The sequence below is a fragment of the Vidua chalybeata genome, chromosome 5, assembly GCF_026979565.1.
Source record: "Vidua chalybeata isolate OUT-0048 chromosome 5, bVidCha1 merged haplotype, whole genome shotgun sequence".
NCBI classification, from domain to species: domain Eukaryota; kingdom Metazoa; phylum Chordata; class Aves; order Passeriformes; family Viduidae; genus Vidua; species Vidua chalybeata.
In genome coordinates, this window is record NC_071534.1 from 8,147,995 (window position 1) to 8,171,947 (window position 23,953).

General features: G+C 40.6%; 1 protein-coding gene across 2 annotated transcripts in view; it reads left to right on the top strand.

Annotated features, from left to right (window-relative positions):
- Nucleotides 1-23,953, top strand: part of FBLN1 (fibulin 1) — a 74,553-nt gene that overhangs the window by 39,681 nt on the left and 10,919 nt on the right. Inside the window, exons 14-16 of one of the 2 annotated variants that reach the window (XM_053942813.1) lie at nucleotides 248-371; nucleotides 13,369-13,511; nucleotides 15,360-15,491. In XM_053942813.1, coding sequence (XP_053798788.1) covers nucleotides 248-371; nucleotides 13,369-13,511; nucleotides 15,360-15,491 — 399 coding nt within the window. Of the gene's footprint in view, nucleotides 1-247; nucleotides 372-8,455; nucleotides 8,898-13,368; nucleotides 13,512-15,359; nucleotides 15,492-23,953 lie in introns of those variants that run through there. The other variant, XM_053942814.1, reaches the window with a different exon arrangement.

Sequence of the window (23,953 nt, forward strand, 5' to 3'; positions counted from 1 at the left end):
AGGAAATATCCTGCTGTAAACATGTCAGCAAATTTTTAGGTCTTGTCCACTTAGTGGCACTGCTGCTCTTCCTTTTCTTCTTGCTGGTTGGTTGGGTTACTGTTCTTCTTTTTTGTTCTTCTGTCCTCCCCTTGCAATCCTGTAGTAATGTTTAATTGCACCCCATGATAGGATACTGTAATTGTCTGGCACCTGCAAGGAGAGGAAAAGCATGTATTTAATCCATGGCCCTGTTTCCATTTGGCAGATATCGATGAGTGTGTTGCAGAAAGCCACAACTGCTCTTTCAATGAGACCTGCTTTAACATCCAGGGTGGCTTTCGCTGCCTGTCTTTGGAATGTCCTGAGAATTACCGCAAGTCGGGAGACACGTAAGTGCCTTCTTTTTCAAGGTCAAACAGTTTTTTGGTGGCATAATCTCCTCAATGTCATGCAACTGCTGACTGAACACAGAGCAGTTTCTAGCTAATATGTATTGTGTTGGCAGGCCTACCCTGTGTTTTGCACACACAAGTCTGCTTTCTTTCTCATGCTCCTCTTTCTAAGAAAAAAAGATACTCCCTTAAAAAGTGCCATGTGTCAGTGGTTTGCACCATAACGATCTCCAGAGCCACAAGCAGACACTCTCTGTCTGGCTCCCTTGCAGGCAGCCTGACAGGAGGGCTACATTGGCTTTGAAATCCTTGGCTTTTATTTCAGAATCACACACGGTCTTTCCTTACCTTCACACTTCAGCTAGAGGCTTCTTTTTAGCTCCCTCTCTGAATTCTCACCTGTATTGTTGCAAAGCATTGCAAGAATGTCTTATTTTTGGTACTATTTAATTGAATCATAGAATATTAAGGGGTTAGAATGGACTTTAAAAATCATCTAGTCCCAACCCTCTCTGCCATGTACAGGGACACGTCCCACTAGACCAGTTTGCTCAAGGCCATATCCAAACTGGCCTTGAGCACTGCCAGGGTTGGGACATCCACGTCACTGGCCAACCTGTTCCAGTGTCTAACCACTCTCACAATGAAAAATTTCTTTCTAATATCTTACATAAATCTCCCCTCTTTCAATTTTTATCCAATTTTCACCTGTATTAAAAACCTGGGAATCCTAGCAAGGGTGGTATATTAGCTGCAGCTCACAATGGTGTCTCTAACCTAGCTCAGAGATAGTCTGTGCATACTGGTGTAGAAAACAGGAGACAGCTCTGGGAGGAGGGGCAGCTGGCAGCTCTTTTATACCCATCAAATAATGCCAACAGAGAGGAGAAGTTGTTGCAAGCTCTTAGTTGTGTAGCTAGAGTTTATGGGTGGTGAAAGTGATGCTTTGCCTCCTGCCCCGTGGCTTTTTGGCCACCCTGTACTCCAGCAATTCTTCCAAAGGCTGCTTCGTGGTCCCCAGTGTGCCCCGTACTCAGGTAAGTGTGTGCTCCACCAACCAGGGAGGAAAGCTGACAAATCACATTTCTTATCAGCCCACTATTGCTTTTCCCAGTCAGTGCTGGTATGGCCACCATCTGTCAGACAGACCTGAGTACTCTGTGCCTCCTCTGTAGAATGAAGCCAACAGCGATCTTCATCGCAGGGACTTCGTGGGGATTAGTTAGTTTGCATTTAAGCCTTAGTCTTTGAAATGTCATGTAAGTGGCACAGCAGATGTATTTGATCAGAATGCTGGAGAGGAAGTTAATGGTGTAAGCCCAGCTATTCATAAAATATGCTTATGTTCTGAGAAGGGTAATAAGAATTAAATATGCTTGTGTTCTGAGAAGGGTAATAGGAATTAAATTTTAAATTAAATTTGTCAGATCAGTGACCAAGCAGTGCTTCATGATGCAGATGTTCTCTTTATTTATAAGACTGTGGGTTCATTGGTATCCTAATTTAAAAAAAAAGTGCAAAAAGTGCATTGTGCAATGGGCCACTAGGCAGAATTATCAGATTTCTGCTCTTACGGACATTCCTGCTTTGCAGAGTTGAATTTATAAAATACACATCATATACACATTCAATTTAATTTTCTCTCTTATCTGTATTTGACTTCATTGTCTCTTTGAGCTATATGACATCTTTTGGGAAAGTAGTAGAGTGTCTGTTTTCCTGTGTCTAGGTTGTTGGGCTCTGCAATGGCTTTCTCTGCCTAATTCAGACCTACTCATAGGGTGAGATCCTTCTGATGTGCTCAGGCTATAATTAGGCTGAGTCAGACAAATCCTGCAGCTGCTCAGTGAAATTCTAATTACTTTAATTCTTTAAGTTATTATCTTGTTGGATTTATTAGGTTTCCCCCTGTCAACAGCTACAGATAGTTACTAAATGTATTGCTGAAAACATGCTTGCATAAAGCAAAGAGAATGTGAGCTCATTGTTGTCACTGATGAGCGCAGTGGGATCCACAGGTGGTCTCATACCCAGCTGGATACGAATGTTACACCAATATGCCAGAATCGGGGTTTATGGGTGGAATTACCTGGTGCTCGCTGGGGAGCAGTTTCATAAGACAGCTCTTTAGCACCCTTTTTACATCCAAACTACTTCACATCTCCTTGCCTGAATCAGTTTTGCTTATGCACCCCAGCAGGGCTGATAGCCAGCATACCTTTGTTACATTCTGCATGATAATGACATTAAATTGCTTTTTCACTCAGGCTCTAAAATCAAAGTAGTTGGCTTCTTATCACACCTAGTACAGATACCATTTTTTATCTCCTTTCTATTCAAAACACATTCTAGTTTCACCAACTTGGCACGTCATAAGAAAGACAACTTATTTTTCCTTTTCCATCAAGCTGGCACCTTAGGAAATTTTTTTTTACTCTGTTCCCCATTATTTTCTTTGGAATAGGTACAATTTAATAGGCATCAGTCCTGTAAATCCAAGTTTCCTTATTCTTATTTTTCCTTAAAAGCCTTATGTACAGGCAACAACACTCAGTGATCCAGAAGCTTCTTTACCCAGTACCTGTAAAGCAAAGGTTTTTGCATGATGGCTGTTGCAGTGGCAATTGCCATCAGGTGAAGTAATTATAGTATCATCCCAAGCTATGGGCTGAAACCTCAGGATGCTGTTTAGATACTCTGAGCTCCAGGAGGAAACAGTCTGTGTTATCTTCCCCAAAGACAGCAAAATGCCTGGCTTGATCTAAATGGTAACAATTTTATTGAAGGCCTTATCTCTTTGACTTAAATTCTGCATTTTGTGTTTCATTGATCAATCTATAGGCTTGGGATTTTTCCCAGGATAGATAACATCTGCTGCTCCTCATAATAGAACTTAACTTGCTGCACTGCCTTGCCAAACAGTTTTTGTTTTCAAATTGCATAACAATTAACTCCTCTTTATATGGCATTGAAGTCTAACATTTGTAATATTTAAGCCAAGAAAAATAGTAGAAAAGATAAAGAAGCGTTTATGGCAACATGTCAGACGTGTGCTGCATTGAGCCAAATGGGGAATTATTTGTATTTTCTAGACATGTCTGCGCATATTATTAAGGTTGCCTGGTGCTTATCATTATTAGGACATGTTTTTAACTCCTTAAAATGTTGCCAAAATGTAACCAATGGCTGAAATTTTACATGCTAAGTGTCTGACTCAGGCTCAAGTTTTGGCAAATTTCAGCCAGAGCGGTTCATCCATTTCCAAGAACAAGTGTAGAGAGGAACACACTGGTTTCTGTGTTTTAAAGACATTTTGGTGATTTGTTTTTTCAATTTACTTTAACAGTTTGCTGTCATGTAATGGAGCAGAAATCTGAAATTTGCTATGAAATTGCTTTTGCACTTTTTGTCATCCTTACCAAAATCCTCTGAAACTTTTAAAATTACAAACTTTGAAAAATTTGTAAAATTGCATTCAGCCTTTTTTTAAGAAATTAAGACCTTGATGGGTAAACTTAATCCACTCTATGCCAAAATAGTTTCAGACACACCTGGAATCTTTCTGAGAGTTCTTTTGCTTCAAGTCCATGAATGATAAGGATTTCAGAGCCTTAGTAGCAATCTGTCTTTGTGTTTGGCAACCTGCCTCACTGTAATTTAATTCTTCCTATCAATAGAGAGGTCTTTTTCTTCCATCAGCAAAGAGTTCACTTCTGATTTAGTAGTCCTGAGCTTCTTATTGCTCTTCAAAGCAGTCTGAGATGTGCAGATCCAGCTCCAGAGACTGTCTGAGCCTGCTCCCACATAAAGCCACAGGAGAGGAGCCCAGCCTGTCCTGGGCCAGGTGCTGCCTGCCTGGACAACCCCAACTCCACAGACAAGCGAGCTGTTTCTAGCGTGGATGAGAGAGGAGCCAACCTGGAGAGAAGAAAATGAGAAGAAAATGAAAACTTTGAGACAGGGAGGTTGAATGTAGGGAGGGAAGGATCTGAAGGTACGTCAAGGTGAGGAGAATGAGTCTGGGAGATGCTTCAGGGGTAGCAGGTAAAATGGGGTAAAACTACGAAGGGGGCAAGCACAGGGGTCAGGTCCTTGTGGTCAAAGGTGACTGCTTCCAGGGAACTAATGACAGGACCAGAGGACATCAGGAAGAATTTCTTCACTGAAATGATGGTCAGGCATTGGAAGGGGCTGCCCAGGGAGGTGGGCATTCCTGAAGATTTCCAAGGAATGCCTGGACGTGGCACTCAGTGCTCTGGTCTTGGTGACAAGGCTCTGGGTCACAGGCTGGACTCAATGGTCTTGGAGGTATTTTCTATCCTTAACGATTCTATTACTCTATTCCAGATTTGGATGGGGACCATCAAAGGAAGTAATAATTTGGGATGGCCACACAAAGATCCTGAGGGAAAGGATTTGTGCTTTGGGTCTAGGGCTGTGAAGTGGAAATAGAGAGAACTAAGCAAACTAAGTGTCAGCCAGGAGAGAATGGAGCAAGAGGAGGATTGGCACTGGCTGAGTAGACAGTTCTGATGCCAAATATTTGAGTGACAAGCACGGGCCATAGGCTAGGAAAGGGGATAGGAAGAAGAAACTAGAATAGGAAAGATGGATGAAGGAGACAATGATAGGATGTAAAGGCTCAGTGCTGAGGGCAAAGAGAATATAGTTCTGTCTCCTCTACAGCTTGAAATGTCCTAGATACTTTCTAGGAGGAGCACTTGTCCATCCTCATTATTACTCTGCTGTATCCTATTTTTATTCCTGAAGTGGGGCTCCAGATTCTCCTTTGGTTAAGAATTTTCTGTGAAACCAACCAATCAGTTGGTTTCATTCCCTTAAAGTTGTGGTCTGTTTAAGACAAAAACCACCTTCCCTGCACAGCTGATCATTAGCATCAATGTCCATGATGTGGCCATGGCTCACTTGGACCTCATGGTGTGGTGCAACCTGCTGAAAAGAAGTGCACACCAATGACAGCATGAGCAAGAGCCTTTGCAGTGGAATATATTCTAGGAGGTCTGGAAGACTGTTACAGCTCTGGAAATCTACAGCATAGAATGTGCAGTGAAGGTATAGTCCACTAATAAAACTTGGTTAGTTGTTCAGGATGTTGAGTTGGTTTCCCTGTAGGAAGTAAGTCACAAAGCCATACGTCTTGCTAATAAAAAGTTCATTTTCCTTCAGTGCATGAGGAGTTGTTGCATACCACTCAACTCCTTTGAGCACATTGAAGTGAAAATCTGACTTAGAAATTAATGTGAGGGAAGGCATAAATATTTTTCTCCTTGTTTTTCTGTTGAATTTATTATCTACAAATGGAATCCCTCTAGTTTTGGTAGTTTTCATTTATCAGTGTTTGGTACATGAAATTCAAACTGGGAGTAATTCTTTGAAACCAATATTTCAGCCACATAAATAAACATAATAGAACAGAGTAGAAAGTGAGCTAAAATAACTGGGTTCAAATTCAGGAATAAGCATTTAGCAGCAGTATACATTCACTTTTGTACCCCCTGCACCTGATTTCAGAGTTTTGCAAGGACATAAAACTGTCCCTGGGCTCTGGGCTGGTTTTCTCTGGTAGCACTTTCTGCCTTCTCAGCACTCCCCTCTCCTGCTGGGCCCCTTGGCTCAGTGCAGTGGCAGGACACAGGAGCTCTGCAGGCAGCTCTCCTGTCCCAAGGAGCCACAGAGCTGGGCAGCACCCAGGGCTTGGGCTGCTCCCTCATTAGCAGCAGCTTGTTGCATTCCCCCACCCTGTGATTCCTGCTGCCCACTGAAGTCTAGAGAGTACACTGGGGTTGAAATGCTCTTTGCTTCTTGCCTCTGTGGTGTGTGACCCCAGAGTGAACTCTGGTTCTTGAAAGCAATAATATTTGCTATCTCTCCTTTGTGGTTATTTGATGGAACAATTACTGCACATTAACTGAACCTACAGTGCAGTGTGCAGTGCATACCACCACAGCATGAGATAAAAGATGATGAATTTTGAATAATTTTAGCTCCTAGCTGCAGGCACATCTATCTTCAGAAATAACTTTCTGAATCCACAGAATGTTCTTTTTCAAGTTTTTGAAAGCTGGAAGCTTTGCTTTTTTTGTTCTCTTAAAAAATTCTGCCCATAATTTAAAAATGTATTTTACTTTTATAAAATAATAAGGGAGAGGATCTTTATGAGAGTGTAAGTGCTCATGAGCATGTAGATGCTTCTAAGAAGTTGTACTTGAAGAAAACATTTCCAACTAAGGAATTAACTGTCTCAACTTGCTCCGTGATTTCAGCAAAACCAAGTAGCCTCATAATTTTAACAACACCAAGTCATTCTCCCTAGTGGAGTTATTAATGACGTTTCAGAAAAGAATGCAGAGCTCTCCATACCTGAAAATACTTCAAGAGTATCCACACCTAATTAGCTGGCCATCCTGTGAGGACTTGTGTATGATCTTTAAACACATGAATAAAACTAAGAATGCATTCAAATCTTCAAAGAATTGCTTCAAAGAACCACTTTTGTTTGCAAGCAGTATTAAAAGAAAACATGCAACACCTTAATTGAAGAACTGAGGGTACTTTTAATTAGTCTTCTTGAAAGTGCTGATTTTGCATATAATGAGAAGTTCCTGGAATTCAGATCACTGTGCATTGGCAACAAAGTGGGGCTTGCTTATAAACCACAGTTCTGTTGGTAGCAGATACCGGTGATGATAGGAGCTCAAACTCATGTCAGAATAAAGTAATTAAATGCACACTCAGATTTCCTTGAGGTGGTAAGAAACAAACCATGCTTTTATGCTGGAGCATTTCTTGGTAAAGAAAGAAATTGTTTAGGTTCCAAAATTTCAACCTGTGGAGCAAAGACTGTTTGGAGTGGAGAGACTCTTGCATGTAATTTAATTGATTCATAGTTTTGCATGAGGCAAGTTTGGAGCTAAATGCTCAAGCTGATCATGATGAAATTTTGCAAAGTCATCACCCAGCTGAGATCATTGTTGTCTACCTTTACTTCCACACACCTGCCTGAAAGGATGTTTGGATACCTATATGGTGATTTGGGCATATCTTTAATCTGAAATGCATACAAACTTACCCAGTAAGCAATCCTTTACACACTTCTCAAACCCACCAGGTACCATGACATCAGATCTTCATTAATGTGTTCATAAACTATTAACACTCTTAAACAGCAGTGACTTGGATGCCCATAGCTGTCTACCATATTTTCTGGACAAAGTTCACTTGTCTCTGGAACAGAATGCACAAAGATTGTGACTGCTAATGTAAAGGTTTGTTGCTCCCTGCCAGCCTGTATGGGTGATCTCTTGCTAGTGCTCTGGATTTTTCACTGTGACACAGTGATGAGGGAATGAAAGAACAGAGGGCAAACTCCTCTCTTACCAGAATAATTCCCATGACTTAGGGTTGTGTAAGAGGAGACTGAATGTGTAGGACACATGCTAGAGACATCAGGCCATTGGATCTTGTTTTCAGGGCTTGCCTAGATGGGTGTTAGACTGACTCTGGTTGGTTCTGATAGTATGGAGGAATACTGTGCCATACCAGCAAGAAAAGGTTCATCTTCAGAGACCAACTCCTTGGACATTCATGGTTTTCAGAATACTTCACTCAGTCTTAAAATACAGCCAGACATCCCAAGTAGGACACAGACAACTCCCTTACCATTTAGAAACTCTTCCTTTACTGAACATATGTCCAGCCAGCAAAAGAATAAAACTTGGAGGGGAAACCAGTGCCAGTGTTCTCCCTAGGAGAGCTTGGCTGACGTAAATGAAAATAAACTCTCACCCCTGCTGAGGTGCCAGTCTTGATCCATCTGTGCGTGCAGAGCAAGGGCAACACTTCTGACAAGGGCAACGCTTCTCCCAAAGCTCCAGCTGCAGGCAAGTTCATCCTTATTGAATTCATATCCCTTTGCAATATGAGTGAAGTGCCAGGCTGAAGAATGGATACAGGATGCAAGTCAGCCTATCTTTTCCCACCCCCACTGCCCTTGCTCTCCCTCCCACTCGCTAAAAGTACGCTAATCTTCCTCTTGTCTTGTGTTCTCACTTTTCTTGCAGTCGCTGTGAGCGCTTGCCTTGTAATGAAAATAAGGAGTGCCAGAGCCTGCCTCTGAGAATAACCTACTATCACCTCTCTTTTCCTACCAACATTCAAGTACCCACCGACATTTTCCGCATGGGTCCTTCCAATGCTGTCCCTGGGGATAAAATTCAGCTGTCCATCATCAGCGGGAACCAGGAGGGGTTTTTCACCACAAAAAAAGTGAACAACCACAGTGGCCTTGTGGTCATGCAGCGTCAAATCACAGAGCCCAGAGACCTTCTTCTGACAATTCAAATGCGACTTTCCCGCCATGGAACTGTCAACACATCTATTGCCAAACTTTTTATCTTTGTCTCTGCACAGCTTTGATCCCTAACTTACAGTCATCATTGGCTACTCTTTCTCTTCTAAGAGTAGCTTTCCCCCCCAATTTTAATAAAGTTTTAGTTCATCTGTTGCATGCTGCACTTGCATTTTATTTGCCATCATCATTACAGTTTTCCACTTTCCCCTATAACTGAACATCTTAATTTGTGGAGATTCTTCTGTGTACTCTGCATCATAATACAAAAGTTGGTGTATAAGAGTTCATTACCTGAGCACACTGAGGACTGAAAGCTATTAATTTACTTAACACAGTCCACTGGGAGTCCACTGATCATACACAGTTACATAGGTTTAGGTCTAAATTTTCCAAAGAAAATAGGAACATATTTTGAACTGTCTCAACTGAGACATCTCTAGAAAATTTCATCACTTATGCAGCAAATAGTGTGGATTTTCTGAAATCTGTTAAAAAGGCATAACTTGGACCCTTAGGACCCCTGAGGTGCCCCAGCACATGGGTCAGTATAAAAGTGTGCAGCCAGATTCTCAAGCTGTCCTATTTGTTGTTGCTCTGTTGTGTCCTGTGAGCTAATGTTGATTTCCACCAGGTACAGATCCCAGTTCTAGCTTCTAAGGATGGTACAAAAGCTAATCTCTTCTAAAGAACATTTATTTGAGAGATATTTTATCTTTCTTTCTGTGGAATTTTTGCTGAATGGAAAAACTAATGACAGCAGAACAGCAATCAACTTCATAACAGCATTCAGCTAATACCAGAGAGCTCCTTTCTTTTTCACAAGCTGAAACATTCCCATCTACAGGAACATTTGTAAAAGATATTTGATTTGTCTCATAACACTTTTGTCTCTCCAGCTTTCATATTAAAGCTGATAAATTTTGACCAGTAAAGACTTTATCCACAACTAAAATCACACCAAACCATAAGTACTCTGAAAAGTCAGTCAGAATTCCAGTATCCAAATCTTTCTTCCTTTGCTTTGACTTTCTTTGTTTACTTCTAAGCAGTCAAGAACAATGTAGAGGATACAACTGGAATATCTTTGGAATTCTTTTGTTTTCTGAGCTGGAAGAGGATTTATTTATTACACAGAGTCCTTGTGTTGATAAATACTAAAAGGTCGTTCCCAGAGATATGATCCAAAAATTAATGTTCTACACTACCCTGGGCTCAGTTATCTCTGCTGCTCATTAGACAGGCAGAACAGTCATTCCACAGAAGGACAGGGAACAATCCATGTGAATGCACCTACAGAAAAAATATCTCACTATGTAAGGGCTGACAGCACAGTCACAGTACAAGGGTAGAAACTGGGAACCTTCAAAACCAAGATCCTAAGCCTAAATCACCTGAGCACAAGGAATGACTCCATTAGCTGGAAGCTGCAGCTCTCAGGCTCATCACCAGCCAACACCTGGATTGGGGCAGGACTGCAGCACTCTGCCAGAGTATTACACGCTCCCCAAGGCAAAGTTTATCGCAGCTGGCTGACAGGAGTTCAGGTCTCATAAGGAATGCCCGTGTTTAATAAGCCTGTTGACACATCCTTATAAAGGTGCCAGAAGCTGCCAGTGGGGATAGAGTCCCAGATTTAAATACTGGGAGCACAAGCCCGTGTTACTTGAGCTAGTGGGGTTTATTACTGCCACAGAAGACGCTTATATGTAAATGCTCTCTGGCTAGAGCATCTTATATGTAAATGCTCTCTCCTTATGAGGCCATAATAAAATAGGATAAATATTCAAAAATGAACTTCATTTTTGCAAACATTAATCTATATTTTTTTTGGCAGGAAAAGAAGGGAGTTTGAGAACATGGCCCTCAGTGTTGTAAAATGCTCCCACATTAATTGTATTTAGCAAGGAATTCAAGAACACAAAGCTCACATTCCCCTGTGTTAGATGCTTGAATGCTGTAGTGTCACTGGGACTTTCAGGAGCATGTAGGTAATTACATAGTGCTATTTATATTTTCTAAATGAAAATTAAATCACAGCTCCTGGTCCAAAGAACTTATTGACTGAATCTAAGAGACAATATGAAAAAGAATCATATCAGGACCGTAGAAGAATGAGAAGATTATACTCAGGAAATAATCAGAGCAGCTGAGCTATTTCTTAACTTTCTTCTCTTTAAATGAAAATGCCTAGAAGGAAGATGATCTCCAAAGCTTTAATTCGTGCTACAGGCAGAAAACTTGAAGGAAAGGTACAAGTAAAAAAGTTCTCATCACTGAGGAAGAAACTTTTGCCAGTCACAGTTCCCACTGTAGGAGAACATGAGCAAAATGGAAAACATCAGCTAATCAGAAGATGAAATGCAAAGATGATGTGTAAGGATAATATTATAAAGTATTATGAGAACATTTTCCCCCCCAATTTTAATAAAGTTTTAGTTCATCTGTTGCATGCTGCATTTGCATTTATAGCAAAGATCAGGATTTGAAATAGATGTTAGTTGTGAAAGAAGTTACTCCAGTTCAGAGATGTCCAAAAGATTAAGCAATGAGAGAACAAAGTGTTATCAACTGCACTTTGGATATGCTGGCAATTAGCAGGGATAACAAAAGAAAAGTGATCAGAGAGTGAATATAATGAAAGAACAGATTCCAGTTTAGCAGTGTGGACAGAGCATGCAAAAAATCCCCAAGTTAGTGGAATTGGTAAAGAGGAGAGACAAAAGGTACAAAGAAATCGAGTTGACACAGACATTTATCTGTCACACGTGTGGTTATGAGCTGGATGGATCTATAAACTCAGTTTAGATGAGAGCTAACTCAAATCACTTGTGACCATTGAGATCCTCTGATCTGTACCAAAGTCATGGCAGAAGGCTTTATTCCACAGGTGAGAATCATGAATGCAAGTCTTATTTAGGACTTCATCTTACACACAATTATGGCTTTACTGGCAAAGTATTTCAGAAATACTTGTACTTGCCTTTTGTACTAACTGAAGTTGAGAGTAAAGCTCCCTTTAATTCCCAGGAAGAAGCAAAAGGAGACCACTGCCTGAGGTCTGACTGCCTGAGACACTCCCACCACAATGTTTTTTGCATACAAATTCTATTATCTAAATACAGCTGTGGTAATTTAGCATGTTCTATGTATTCTAACAGTACTTAATCTGTAATAGTGTCCCAAAATAAGTTATGCAAGTTAGGTGTCTAGGACATGACAAGATTTTGTACACAGATAATGGTGGGAAGTAAAAGGGTACAGGCCACCTCTTCTGGCCTGTGTCTCCTGTCCAGTCTCAAAACATCAAGTACAGGGTGTGAATACCAGGCTCAGCTGGTGTTTATTAACTCAGCTCTGTTGCCTCCCCATGGACTGTGCCAGTTCACATCTGTTGAAGCATGAGTTCCTTGATGTTGATTTGTGTCTTCCCCTTATTTAACTTCATACAGTATCATCATGCTTGGCTTAATTTTCTTTGATGAGCAGAGTTGGGAACATATAATAAGAAGCTACTGATATATTGATTATAAATAGAGCCATAAAGTCCCTTTGAACATCTGAAAAAAGATGGTTTGTAGGCGTGGATTGGGATAACGCATTTTGAAAAGAGCAAGAATGATTTGTTTTCAGAGGTATCTAACAAAATAAATATTCCTTTTTTGGTTTCCCTTTAACTCAGTAATTTTTTCTTATTTTAATATTTTAATTCCCCCCCCCTGCCCCCCACCCCCACCCCACGACACTGCAGCATTTTCTTTTTCCACTTAGAAATATGTAGAAATGGGCAGGTCAAAGTTGAGATCATTTGTGGGGCTTAGTCACATTTGAAGTCCCAGCACAGTCCTTTCATCTCTCATGAACACAGAGTGGGCATTGTGTGAAGTTCTTGAACTGTAAGTGACTTTAAATTCACTCTAGTGGACAAGGGTGAGAAGTCATTTAACTTTTAATAGACTTTCAAGGCCGAATGAGCAGCTGGTTGAGATGGGATATGAAATGATCCTTACCATTTCCCCAAGCTCAGAATTCAACCTTTGAGATTTTAAATAATGTGGTTAACTTCCCCCCCCACCTCAGTTTCCATCCCTGTTTTCTCAGTTCTTTCAGATGGAAAGGGAGGGTGTGAAAAAAAGACTTAAAAGAGGCTCTTCTGGCCCTTGCTACACTGAAAATCATGAAAGTTGGCCCTTTACATATTTATGCCAGGTTTCTAAAACAGAAACAATTCTGTCTGCTTTATATGACCGAGTAAAAAAGACTTGTGCAAGTCAAAGTGCCTCCACTGAAATTGCTGTGAGAACAGGCCAGTTGAGAGGGTGTGGGTCTCATTGTTTGGTCCTGTTTGTCCTTGGAAAAGGACATTACATGGCCTCCTGGGCACTACAGTTTTCTTTGTTTTCATGTGCCTGGCTTGAAGAACTGGGTTTGAGGGGGTTTTGACTGCAACTCTGAGGCAAACCAAGTTCTTCATGGGTCCCAAAGTTCTGATGAACTGCATTTGTCTAAGTTTTTGTGGTGAAGAATCAACACTTATATCAATTACAGTCTCTGGCTCCCTAGATTGCCAAACACAAACTATTTAATATTCAGTCTATATATGAATCTCTTTTTGGTTTCTCTTAGTGTCAGACTAGAAAAGACAGATACCATCCGTTGCATTAAGTCTTGTCGACCAAATGATGTCAGCTGTCTGCTGGATCCTGTCCACACAATTTCCCACACTGTCATTTCACTGCCCACGTTCAGAGAATTTACAAGACCTGAAGGTAAGTGGTTTGTGCCTTGTTCCATTTAATAGACTACAGCATATAAAACCTCCACCGGAAATCCTTGCCTAAAGCCAGACTCACTACCGGTGCAATAAATGTTTGCACAGCTACAAATTATAGTTTACTATTCATTTAATTAAAATCTTCTATACCCAGGAGTTTTAATTTTATAGAGGAAAGAAAATCATTCTGAATTCTAACTCATACTGCTTCCCAGTCTAAGGAAATATTGACTCTGCATTCCCGTTCCACATTTACTCACACTATAGCCATATGCCCCATGACATTTTTCCTTCTCTTGTTTGCTGGTTTTGCTGTAGGAACGAGGTACTAAATATATTTCTCTCATCTGTATATGACCTGTTGTTTGCTACTGCCAGGTGACTTGTTCCAAGAATAAAAACCTTACATGCAGACATTAATCACAAAATAAATTATATTGAGTATATGATGATTGGCTGATTTTTGACCTATGAACAAAGTGTTGTTTGTTATAGATTAAAGGAAGGGAAATTCCAAGGACTGGGCAGAAAGTTTTTAAGACAAGAATTTCAAAAACCACCTGAGTGGCTGTCTTTTGCAGTACTTGCAAGTTTTTAAGTCCTGCAGTTTCATACTCACTTTTCACTCACTTTCTTAGCTCACATAAAAACTAAAAACTTACAGATCAAGAGCCAGTTTTTGCTCCTTGCCATTTGTATGGATTTTCTGGCAATGCATCCATCAGTGGGATGACTGCCTGCAGCCCTGCTGCTCTCAGCACCTTACTGAGTGGCACAGACACACAGAGAAGGGTATGGAGGTAAGAAAGGTTATTTTGGAGGGGTTTCTAAAGGCCCTAAATCCCCATTTCTGATATACTCAAAGTCTCAGCCTTGCTGTTTCAGAAAGTTGTCCTAAATGAAAGCCAAAGCTGACTCTTCCCTTCAGCACTAGGCAGGAGTGGAGAAAAAGACATCCCAGTCCTTGCCCAGACAGGAACAATTTAACCACTGATGTGGAGCTCCTGTAGCTTCTGTCAGGCCTGATTCAGGTCTTGGCTGGCCCTGCCTTACAGGGAATGGAGGAATGCCCCATGGCCACTTCTGCTGCCATACATACCCCTTCAGCTTCACCAGGTGTACTGGCAGCAGAGCTAAGGATTTGGCCCAGGATGCTTCCCAAACCTCATTAGTCCATCCTCGTGTTTTAATAAAAAGAGATGAGACCTAGTGATCTAAGATTACTACTGAAGCCCAGAAGATGTAAACTGTAATTCAGTGCATGGCCTCAGGTGAATTCTTACAGCTCCAAGTCTAGTTTCATCATCTGTAGAGTGAGGATAATGAGAGTAACAATACCTCCATCCCTCACAAGGGACTTGAAAATAGTCTCACTTTTATTTTTAAACCTAAACATCTCCTCCAGTACTCCAAAGGACTCTTTAATTTGTAATGGCAGTGCTTTGTGTAACTGCCTAGGGGAATGAGAGTGGAGAGGTTTATCTGTTTGGTCCCTTCCTCAGCCCACCCTGTGGATCCTTGTTGTTGTCCTCTTTGGGTACATGCTGGAAATCTGATTGGCTTCTTCAGAGCAATTTTTTTTTTTTTTTATTTTAAAAGTAAGAGTGTTTTGGCTTCAGGGCCTTGGATGATGGAAATAGGAGGAGAAGACAAATCTATCCAAATCCTCGCTTCCCTTAGATCTTCTGCCTTTCCATTTTAAAGGACAAACTGGGAGTGGTAAGGGAGGGTAGTGTCTTCCATCAACTTTGAGGACAAGTAATTTTGGATCAAATTCTGTTGGATTCTTCCGTGATGTTTTCAAATATTTGTCAGTGCATTCTGTGATACTCTTTACTTGCAGAGATTATTTTTCTTCGTGCCATCACACCTACATATCCAGCCAACCAGGCAGATATCATATTTGACATTACAGAAGGAAATTTAAGAGATTCATTTGATATCATCAAGCGTTACATGGATGGTATGACAGTGGGTGAGTAGTGTTTTCTGCCTACTTTCTTCTTCCAACTATACTGTAGGACAGGGTCAAAGAAATTAATTCAAGTAATTAATTCCTACCTTGATTTTCAAACCAGTGTTGATTTTCATATTCTTCAGTCCAATATGTGTGATTTGAACTAATATCACGGATAATTTTTTTATGCAAAATACCAGAGGCCTATTCTTTAATTTGAGAAGTATTTTAACATTTTTTTTTCAGAACTATCTCTAACTAAAAATGCAAATGGCTTAGTTTTAAAATGATGAGGGACCTAATGTAACCAGGAGCAGCTGGAAAATGATGTTAAGGAGGAGGGCAGGAGCAGATCCCAGCTGATGTGTTGCTCTGCCCAATGGGAGCTGCCCAGGCAGTGGCAGGGGAATACACTGGAATTCTCATGCCAGGTATTAAAAAGTAGCATTTGATTGCACTTTATTAATGTTTATTTATGAAAATAAAGGACTGCTGTTCCCAGTGAACACTTGTGCTTTGGTATGTGAACATGCAGATTCTGCTCAGGTTCATACATGTGCTTCAGCAGGACTTGTCTGGAGGAAAAGAAAAATCACTGCAGCTTTCATGTGGAGGGTTGTGAAAAAGCCCTGTTTCACGTGGTCTGAAGGTGGCACTGGTGCATTTCAGAAGCACCAGGATAGCACAACATCAGCTCTGCAAAGGTTTTATGAACTGTAGATAAAAATCCTAAGTCATTAGGTTTCTATTTCTTTCTTGATCAAACAGAAGTATACACGTGAATGCTGAGAAAAAGGGAGAGTCTGTTAAAACAGGATGATAAGATTACAGATTTCAGTTATTGGGCATTTCTTTAGCAGAGTATAAATGTTATCAGATCTCACAGGAGTTGCAGTAGTTTGCTTTTCGTGCCGTGTGCTTCTTTCTGTCTGAAATAAGAAAGAAGGATGTGTTTGGAAATTCGAGTGGCCAAGGTATTTGCCTGAGGGAAGGGTTTCCATTTTGAAGAACAGGACTGTGTGTCAGTAGTATTTTACTTGGTAAACTGGATTATTTGCCTCACAGTGTAAAGAGAGAAAGGATATTCTTATACACTGAATTGAGAAGATATGATGTGTGCCCAAGTATATTCCCAGCTCTGTGAAAGAATTGGGCAACTTTCTTCACCTCAGTTCCCCCTGTGCAACATGGAGATGATAAAACATGCCTACTACTGTCTTAATTAATTCTTGTGTGTAAGACTCTTAATTAATTCCTCTATGTAAAAGTACTTTGAGATTAATGGATGGAAGCTGCAAAGAAAACTGCCTACAGCAGAATTGGAAAAGGAAAATCAAAACAACCCCCCAGCTGAAATTACCTGGAGGGGCAGAGGTTCAGGACAGCACATTGTCTCTGTGTTATTAGGATTGCAAATAATTCTGCCAGCAGCAGTTCTGCTGCTCTCATCATAACATAATTTTTATTATTATTAATAATCAGAATGTTAGGTGTTTCCTTAAAAAGTTCTGGGAAGTTTTCAAGACAAATCAGATGGGATCCTAGTCCATGAGAATTCACAAAGTCCCTGTTTTAAAGAAAGGGAAGAGTTTGTATAAGGGAGGAAAACCCCAAAGGGCATAGACAGTATCAGAAAGCTTTAGTAGTTATCCCACTAAGTTACAGGGACATCAGAACTGTGTGGAACATAGCAACTCTAGCAGACCAAATGCCCAACTAGGGCAGTAACAGAAGAGTTTTCAGGAATCTTTCTGCAATTACAATGTTATAACTTGTTGAAAAATCAATTTATGTGCTTCTTGGAGAGTATACCTGGACCATTATGCTGGATGACCACATATGCCACTGGGATCCATGCAGCATATTTTAAAATATTTTTATACATACTTTTTAATGTCTTTTTGCTGCCTATATAGGAAAGAATAAATTTATTTTGATAATAAATCATAGATGCATTGATTAAAGAAAAAGAAGTATGCTTCATTCTGTTTTACTATTTCAGGAGAAATGGCCAGAATATCAAAGCTATTTTGTCTGCTAATGGAAATTAGATCACCAAATATCTTTTTTTTACAAGACTGTTTTTCTCTGCAAGAGAAAAGATTGACAATTTCTACAGTAAGTTTTTGTTGATTGGGTGGTTTTTTTTTTTGTTGAAGAAAAGACACAGACTAGTTCAGAGCATGATGAAATGCACAAGAATATATGGAAAAAAAAGTAGGAAAATAATAACTTGAATTACTGAAAGACCTCAGTGTAATAAACCTTTGACCCAGTATCAGAGGTTTATAGAGGAAGCTGATGAAGGGATTCAGAGAAAGGAGGGAGCACTGTGAAAAGAGGGGGAGAAAGGACAGACCAATGAAGATGCACTTGCAGGAAGACCCTCATCAGTAATACAGTTTTAGCTAGGCTGTCACTAACAAGGACAAAGGTGATGCCTTAAGAAGGACCTGCATGTAACCTGTGCTTGTGTGAATGCAAAAGAAGAAGATGCTCTTAAAGCGCAACTGGGGAAAAAAAAAGTGAAAAGGTACAGTTCTTTTGGGAAAGGTTTAAAGAGTGGGAGGAGCTGTTAGAGATGAAGTTACAGAAGAAAAGTGGGGGCTTCAACACTGAGAATTTTGGGCTGAAAAGATTCAGGCTACCAGTTTCAGCCATTATCCCTCTAAGCTGACACTGAGACTTCAGGGAGATGTTAGGGAAGCTGAGTTATCCATGAGATGGGATGGAGAATGGCTGATCAGGCTGGTTTGTGCTTTCTTGATGGAGAGATGGCAGCTGAGGTCATTGGAGGAGATGAATGTGAAGGAGCAGGCTGTGAGCTACATAAAAGAAGAAAATAGAAGCAGAGAAAAGGACTGCCCCAGGGAATGTTACAAAAAGAAAGAGCACAGTCTCCCAAAAGATATGTAGAAGAAGTAGGCCCAAAGGTAGGAGAAGAAAGAGGCAAGGACAGTATTGCAAAATCAAGGAAAGAAAACATATCAAACAGGAATCAATGATCAGCACTATCAGACATGGAGGAGCCAAAAGAGCTAAGAACAAACACCAAAAGTAGCTCTGCTGACCTACAGAAAGTATCTTCCAGTGGAAGAGGAAGAATGAAAGCCAGATTCCTGGAGGCAGTGCATAGACTTCATGCTATCTGATGAAAAAGAATTGTATAAAAAGCTGCTTCCAATATTTTTACCCTGTTATATTAAAAAAGAGATGCAAATCCCCAATCTTTCCTGGTTCAGAAGGTGCTGAGCACTCCTTGTTTCCTGGTGTGGTTACAGGCCAAGGTGGCAATGAATCTAAATGATACTGTTAAAAACCTAACATCACTTACTAGCACAGGTGGGAGAAAAACAGAAGTGCAGACCTATCAGGTTTGGTGTTTCTTTAAAGCTTTTATAGACTTTTCACTGCATTCCTCCTTTAACCAGCTGTCAGTGAAAAATGAAGAATGCATTTTCAACCTGTGCAAAAATGTCCTATCAGTGCCTAAGGTATTATCAGTTTCTATAAAACACTTTCCCCTTCAGCTATGCATTCATTTTTTAAAACAGTAATCCCACCTTGTAGTCTGGTAAACTTCAGGAAGGTTTTAAAATTTCATAATACATCTAAAAGCAGTTTTCATAAGCTGAAATCTTCCATATTGCATTTGGTTAATAACCTGAGCCTATATCCTTTCCTATAAAGCAGAATGGTGCTATTCTTCTGGAAAACATCCAGAGCCAATATAGCTATAAAAAGTCACCATAGAGTTTCAGTGGGGGTTTTGGTGGTGCTTGAATGCACTTGTATCTACACTGATACGTACTATTGCTCTCCATTGTTATTTGCAAGGGTTCCATTGCTGTCTCTGTCCCGAATTTCCTGCCTCTTTTACGTGGGTGACAGTTTGTGATGCTACCTTTGAACCATTGAAGTGTCTCAACTACTGATAGCACCTTGCTGGATTTATCACGAGTCTAATTTCTACTGTGGTATCATGATTGTTTAGTGTGTTCCAGAGTCTGAGGAGAGACTTGTCAAAAATGATCAAGAAGATAAACAAAATCGGGTACCATGAGCAAATGTGCTTGTGAGAACCCATGTTAGTTGAGGCAGGAGGAGGAGACTCGAGGTTTGTTTGACTTTTGTGACCCCTGTCCTTAGCACAGGGGTAGTAGTTCTCGTAAGTAGTTTGGCCATTAGCAGTGTGGCAGTCTTTTTACAGTCCTCCACACAAATGTTTGTATGGTGTGACGTTAAATTCAGTCATTGGTCTGCAAAAGATTTGGTTCTGAACTTTGTCCCCGGACCCACTCTCCATTGCCAGGCAAATACCTTCACATTTCCCTCTGCTTCTCTCTCCTCTGTTGCTCCAAACTCTACCTTTGGGCCAGAGGCTGACTGGTTCTTACTATGCACGTGTTTTGGTGTTCAGCAAAATGAGTTTCCCGGACTCATGTGGGCTTCCTGGCACAACTGGAGCTGAAAGCAGCAGTTCACCTACAGCTGGGTTTCTGTGAGGCAGGGGAGGTGTAGAGCCAGGGCATCCAGGCAAGCTCTGCTCTTTACAGGGGCAAGGAGAGAAAACACTTATCTTCCCATGTGGATACTCCTTCTAGAAAGTAAGCAGCCATAGGAACATTTTGTTGTGATTATAACGTCATTAGTGTGAAACAACAATGGCATCTGGCCATACAACACTGGTGCTGCCCAGTCATTACCAGCAAGCTCGTGGAGCAGGACATTATTCAGTAGGTTTTTCAATAGGGTTTTGCAGCTGTACATTAAAAAAGACACAGTCTCTTTCAGTATCTTTGTTCTGATTTCATCCCTGGGCTTCCTCTCTCACAAAAGGACCTCAGAAAAGAATATTTTGTGAGTTTTTCTCTGTGCCAGGTTGCCCTGTTGAAATTGGTAGCATTCGAGATGAGGGTGCCCAGAAGCCATTTGGTAAATGGGATCCTAGATTTACTGCCTAAACCTGCCCTTTCAGGATGCTGCTGACTGCAGTGCTCAGTAGTCAAATCGCTAACACCCTCCCTCCCCTCCAGAAAAAAATGAGGATGGAGAGCTCTTCTGGGGGCAAAGAAGCACCTTGAGCAGGAGGCAAATTTTCATTTCATATCTGAGAAATGCTGAAGGTGCTTTTCTGGTGAGAATGAGTCTTGATCTCAAGTGGAACAACCTTCCTAATGCCAAATTTCACTCTAGCACATTGCAAGAGTCTGGTTAATTCAACTCTCCTCCTTGATCTATGTTCATCTCACCTCTCAGGTGGTACAGACCACCTTTGCTCATGAGGCTCAGCAGGCAGATAAATTATACTGCAGCTCTGATGAAGTTTTGTGAACTGTGGTGACAAGTATAAAACCTGACAACTTGGGAAAGAAATGCACTAAGTTAGGGACAGCAAAGAGCACCAAAGTCCTTGGTTCAGGTTGCATAGCATGCATTTTCTGGTATTCATATTAAACAGCAGGCTGGGATACTGCACAAATGAGCAAATAAAGCCAGATTTGAAATCCAGTACACCAAGAAACATACTACAGCAGTTTCTCTGAGAGATGTCTGTGTGAAACCAGCTTTCTGAGGTGCTCTGCCCCAGTTCAAAGTAGTCAAAGACCTATTTTTAGAATGATCTCCAAGTGTGAAATATATGTGCAATTGATTAATAACTGGATGTGACACTCAGTGCTCTGGTTTAGTTGAGACAGCGGTGTTTGGTCTAAGGTTGGACTTAATGATCTTGAAAATCTTTTCCAGTCTTAATAATTCTGTGCTTCAGGTGCTTCTGCTGCTATATCCAAGTTTGTGTGTTGATAGGAACCATCTTATTCCTGCAGCAGTGCCTATGCAGCCCATAAAAATGGAAAAGGAAGATAAGACCCGAGGTGTACCGTAAATCTTTCTCAGTATGATACACAGATGCCCGGCTCACTTAAAAACAACTCTACCTTAACTTTTGTTTTTAAAGGGGAAAAATGTGGTGAAGTGAACCCTTATTTTAGCCTTTGAGAACTGGTCAGGTATTGACACACATTAAAGTTCAGGAAGCCTCCTTGTCAGAATTCTGCAAGCTGGAAAAGCAGAGCTGTTGCCTCAAGGTGATGACTGAGCACTCTACAAGGGCTTCTGTGTCAAAGCCTCAGGATTAAGTATTTTTTCTTCCATGGTAAATCAAATCACAGAACCATATCATGCTGTGTGCCAGAATTGTGGCTTTTTGCCAAGAAATGCTTTTATCACAAGGGTTGCAATAATTAATTGCCCGGGTGTTGTGGACCCAAGTGTGGCTAAATCGGAGCAATGTGATTGTGAGACAGGCAGGGTAAACATAGCCACTCTCACATGAAGCCCCCTGTAAATAAGATATTGGGAATAAAGTAGCAAGAGGCTAGTATATGTGATTTTGCACATTTTGGACATTCATCACTGAAGTTTTCCCACCTGTTTTAGTAAATGTGTAAGGCTCTTCTAATACATAGAGCATCTCACATTCCTTAAGGTGGAACAGGAGAGATTAAAAATATATGATGGAAACTACTTCTTAATGAGGCTACTTCAAGTACAGTTATTGCATTTTAGGCATGAGGGATTTCACAGCATTGTCAACAATGAAACCCATTGCAAGGTTTGGCTGGAAGGCAAACCAGACATCTAAAAGCACTTCAAGTTTGCCAAACCAAGATAACAGCACATCTCTCTGAAGTTATTTAGTGTCCTTAATAAAGATCACAGTATTTGTAAACTAGCCAAACCTCAGTAAAATCAAAGATTTTAAAAAAATTCTTTCATAATACCAAGGCTCCATATGATCCAACATGACAGATAATAGCTTTGGAAATATTCACCATTTGTTTCTGGCCGAAAAATGTGTTAATGCAATGACACCTCTTTATGGCCTCTTTATTTGATGCATTTCAGCAATCAAAGATTTCTAGAGAAGCCCAAGTGTTAATGAAATTAAACTTCATGGAGTTGTTGAATTCATAACAAATTGAATCCTAAATTTCTGATCTGTTGAATAATGCAGAAATATCCTTTTTCCATGCTGAAATGTAATTCCTGTACTGTATTTTTTTTTCCTTTGGAGTTGAAGCAAAAGGGAAAAGTGAAGAAGATTCAGTTTTAGGTAAACTTCAACTAACACTTGTACCCTGGGTGGAAACTTCAAAGGCTGTGAGTACCTGGGAAGTTTTAGACAATTGTTTAAGCAATTTTTAAAAGAGAGCTTTGCCTTTACATGGCTTATAAATTATTCCAGTGGCCACAGATCTTCTGCCTATGGGAGAGATGTGAGCCAGAGGTTGTTGTCCCAGGCATGGCCCACCTGGTTACACTGTTTTACTGAGGGGTGTCTTGACATGCCCCTGGTCCACTTTGACACTTCTCAGAGAAGCATCCAGCACTGCCTTGAGCTGCACTGTTGGATAATTGCTGTTGAACTTCTCCAGGGACACACACACATGCACATCCATTATTTTTATATCCCAGGGTAATGTGCCACTGCAGTCAGCACTGCACCAGCAGGTCTGGGTCATTAGGAGCCCTGTTCATGCCACTAGAGCACTACTCACTGTGACAGTACCCAAATCACTGCTACCTTTCTATTCCCAAGAGGAGGAACATGGGGGCTGTGTTCAGTGTTATGGAGCTTTTGGTGCTCCAAAGGGAAATCCCCTTCTCCTACCCACCTCTGAGCACATACTCCACCCTGTGGTCAGATGACTGCTTGTGTGGCAAGCTGTGGTTTTGGTTCTTTCAGGTGTTCATCCAAGGAAAGGGGTGGAGGATATAACAGGACCACTATTTTTGATCAGCTTAAACCAACAGTGAAATTACCCTGAGTGTCATATAACTTATAAAAGTGAATTTTATGTGGCCAAACTGACTTCTGAAGTATTTTATAAGTACTTGGTTGCTCAACAGTTGCAAAACAGGTCTTTTTCCGAAAGAAAGATCTGGGACATTCATGTTTGAAAAGTATGTTTTTGAAAATCTTGTCCCCAGATGCTTCAGCAAAAATATGTATAGCCAGACACATTCCTGTGAAGCAGCTCTCCATCAGCATGGAAGCCTTGTTAACATCCAGCTCTAACTTGATTCTCCAAAACTTTTCTTTTGTGAAGTGTTTACCATCAAACTTGAATGAAGGTCTAATTCACAACATTATGAGGGCAATATACTTCAAAGCATGAGGAAATCTATTTTGGTACTTGTATTTTGATTAATGAGTTTTTTGAATCCTTTCACTGTAGTTATGTTTGTCAGGTGTGGCATCTTATGGATTAATGATATCTTCAGAGCTATTTTTTCTGTCTATGATTTGATGCCTGAAGTGATGATTACCAAGAAATATTTCATTTTACAAAGAGCAGCCACTTATTAATAAAACATGTTATATCAGAAACTAGAGAGCACCACGTAGCAGGAGCCACATTGTTACTGTGACAAATAATTGAGAGAAATATAGATAGCTTTCACACACACAGAGA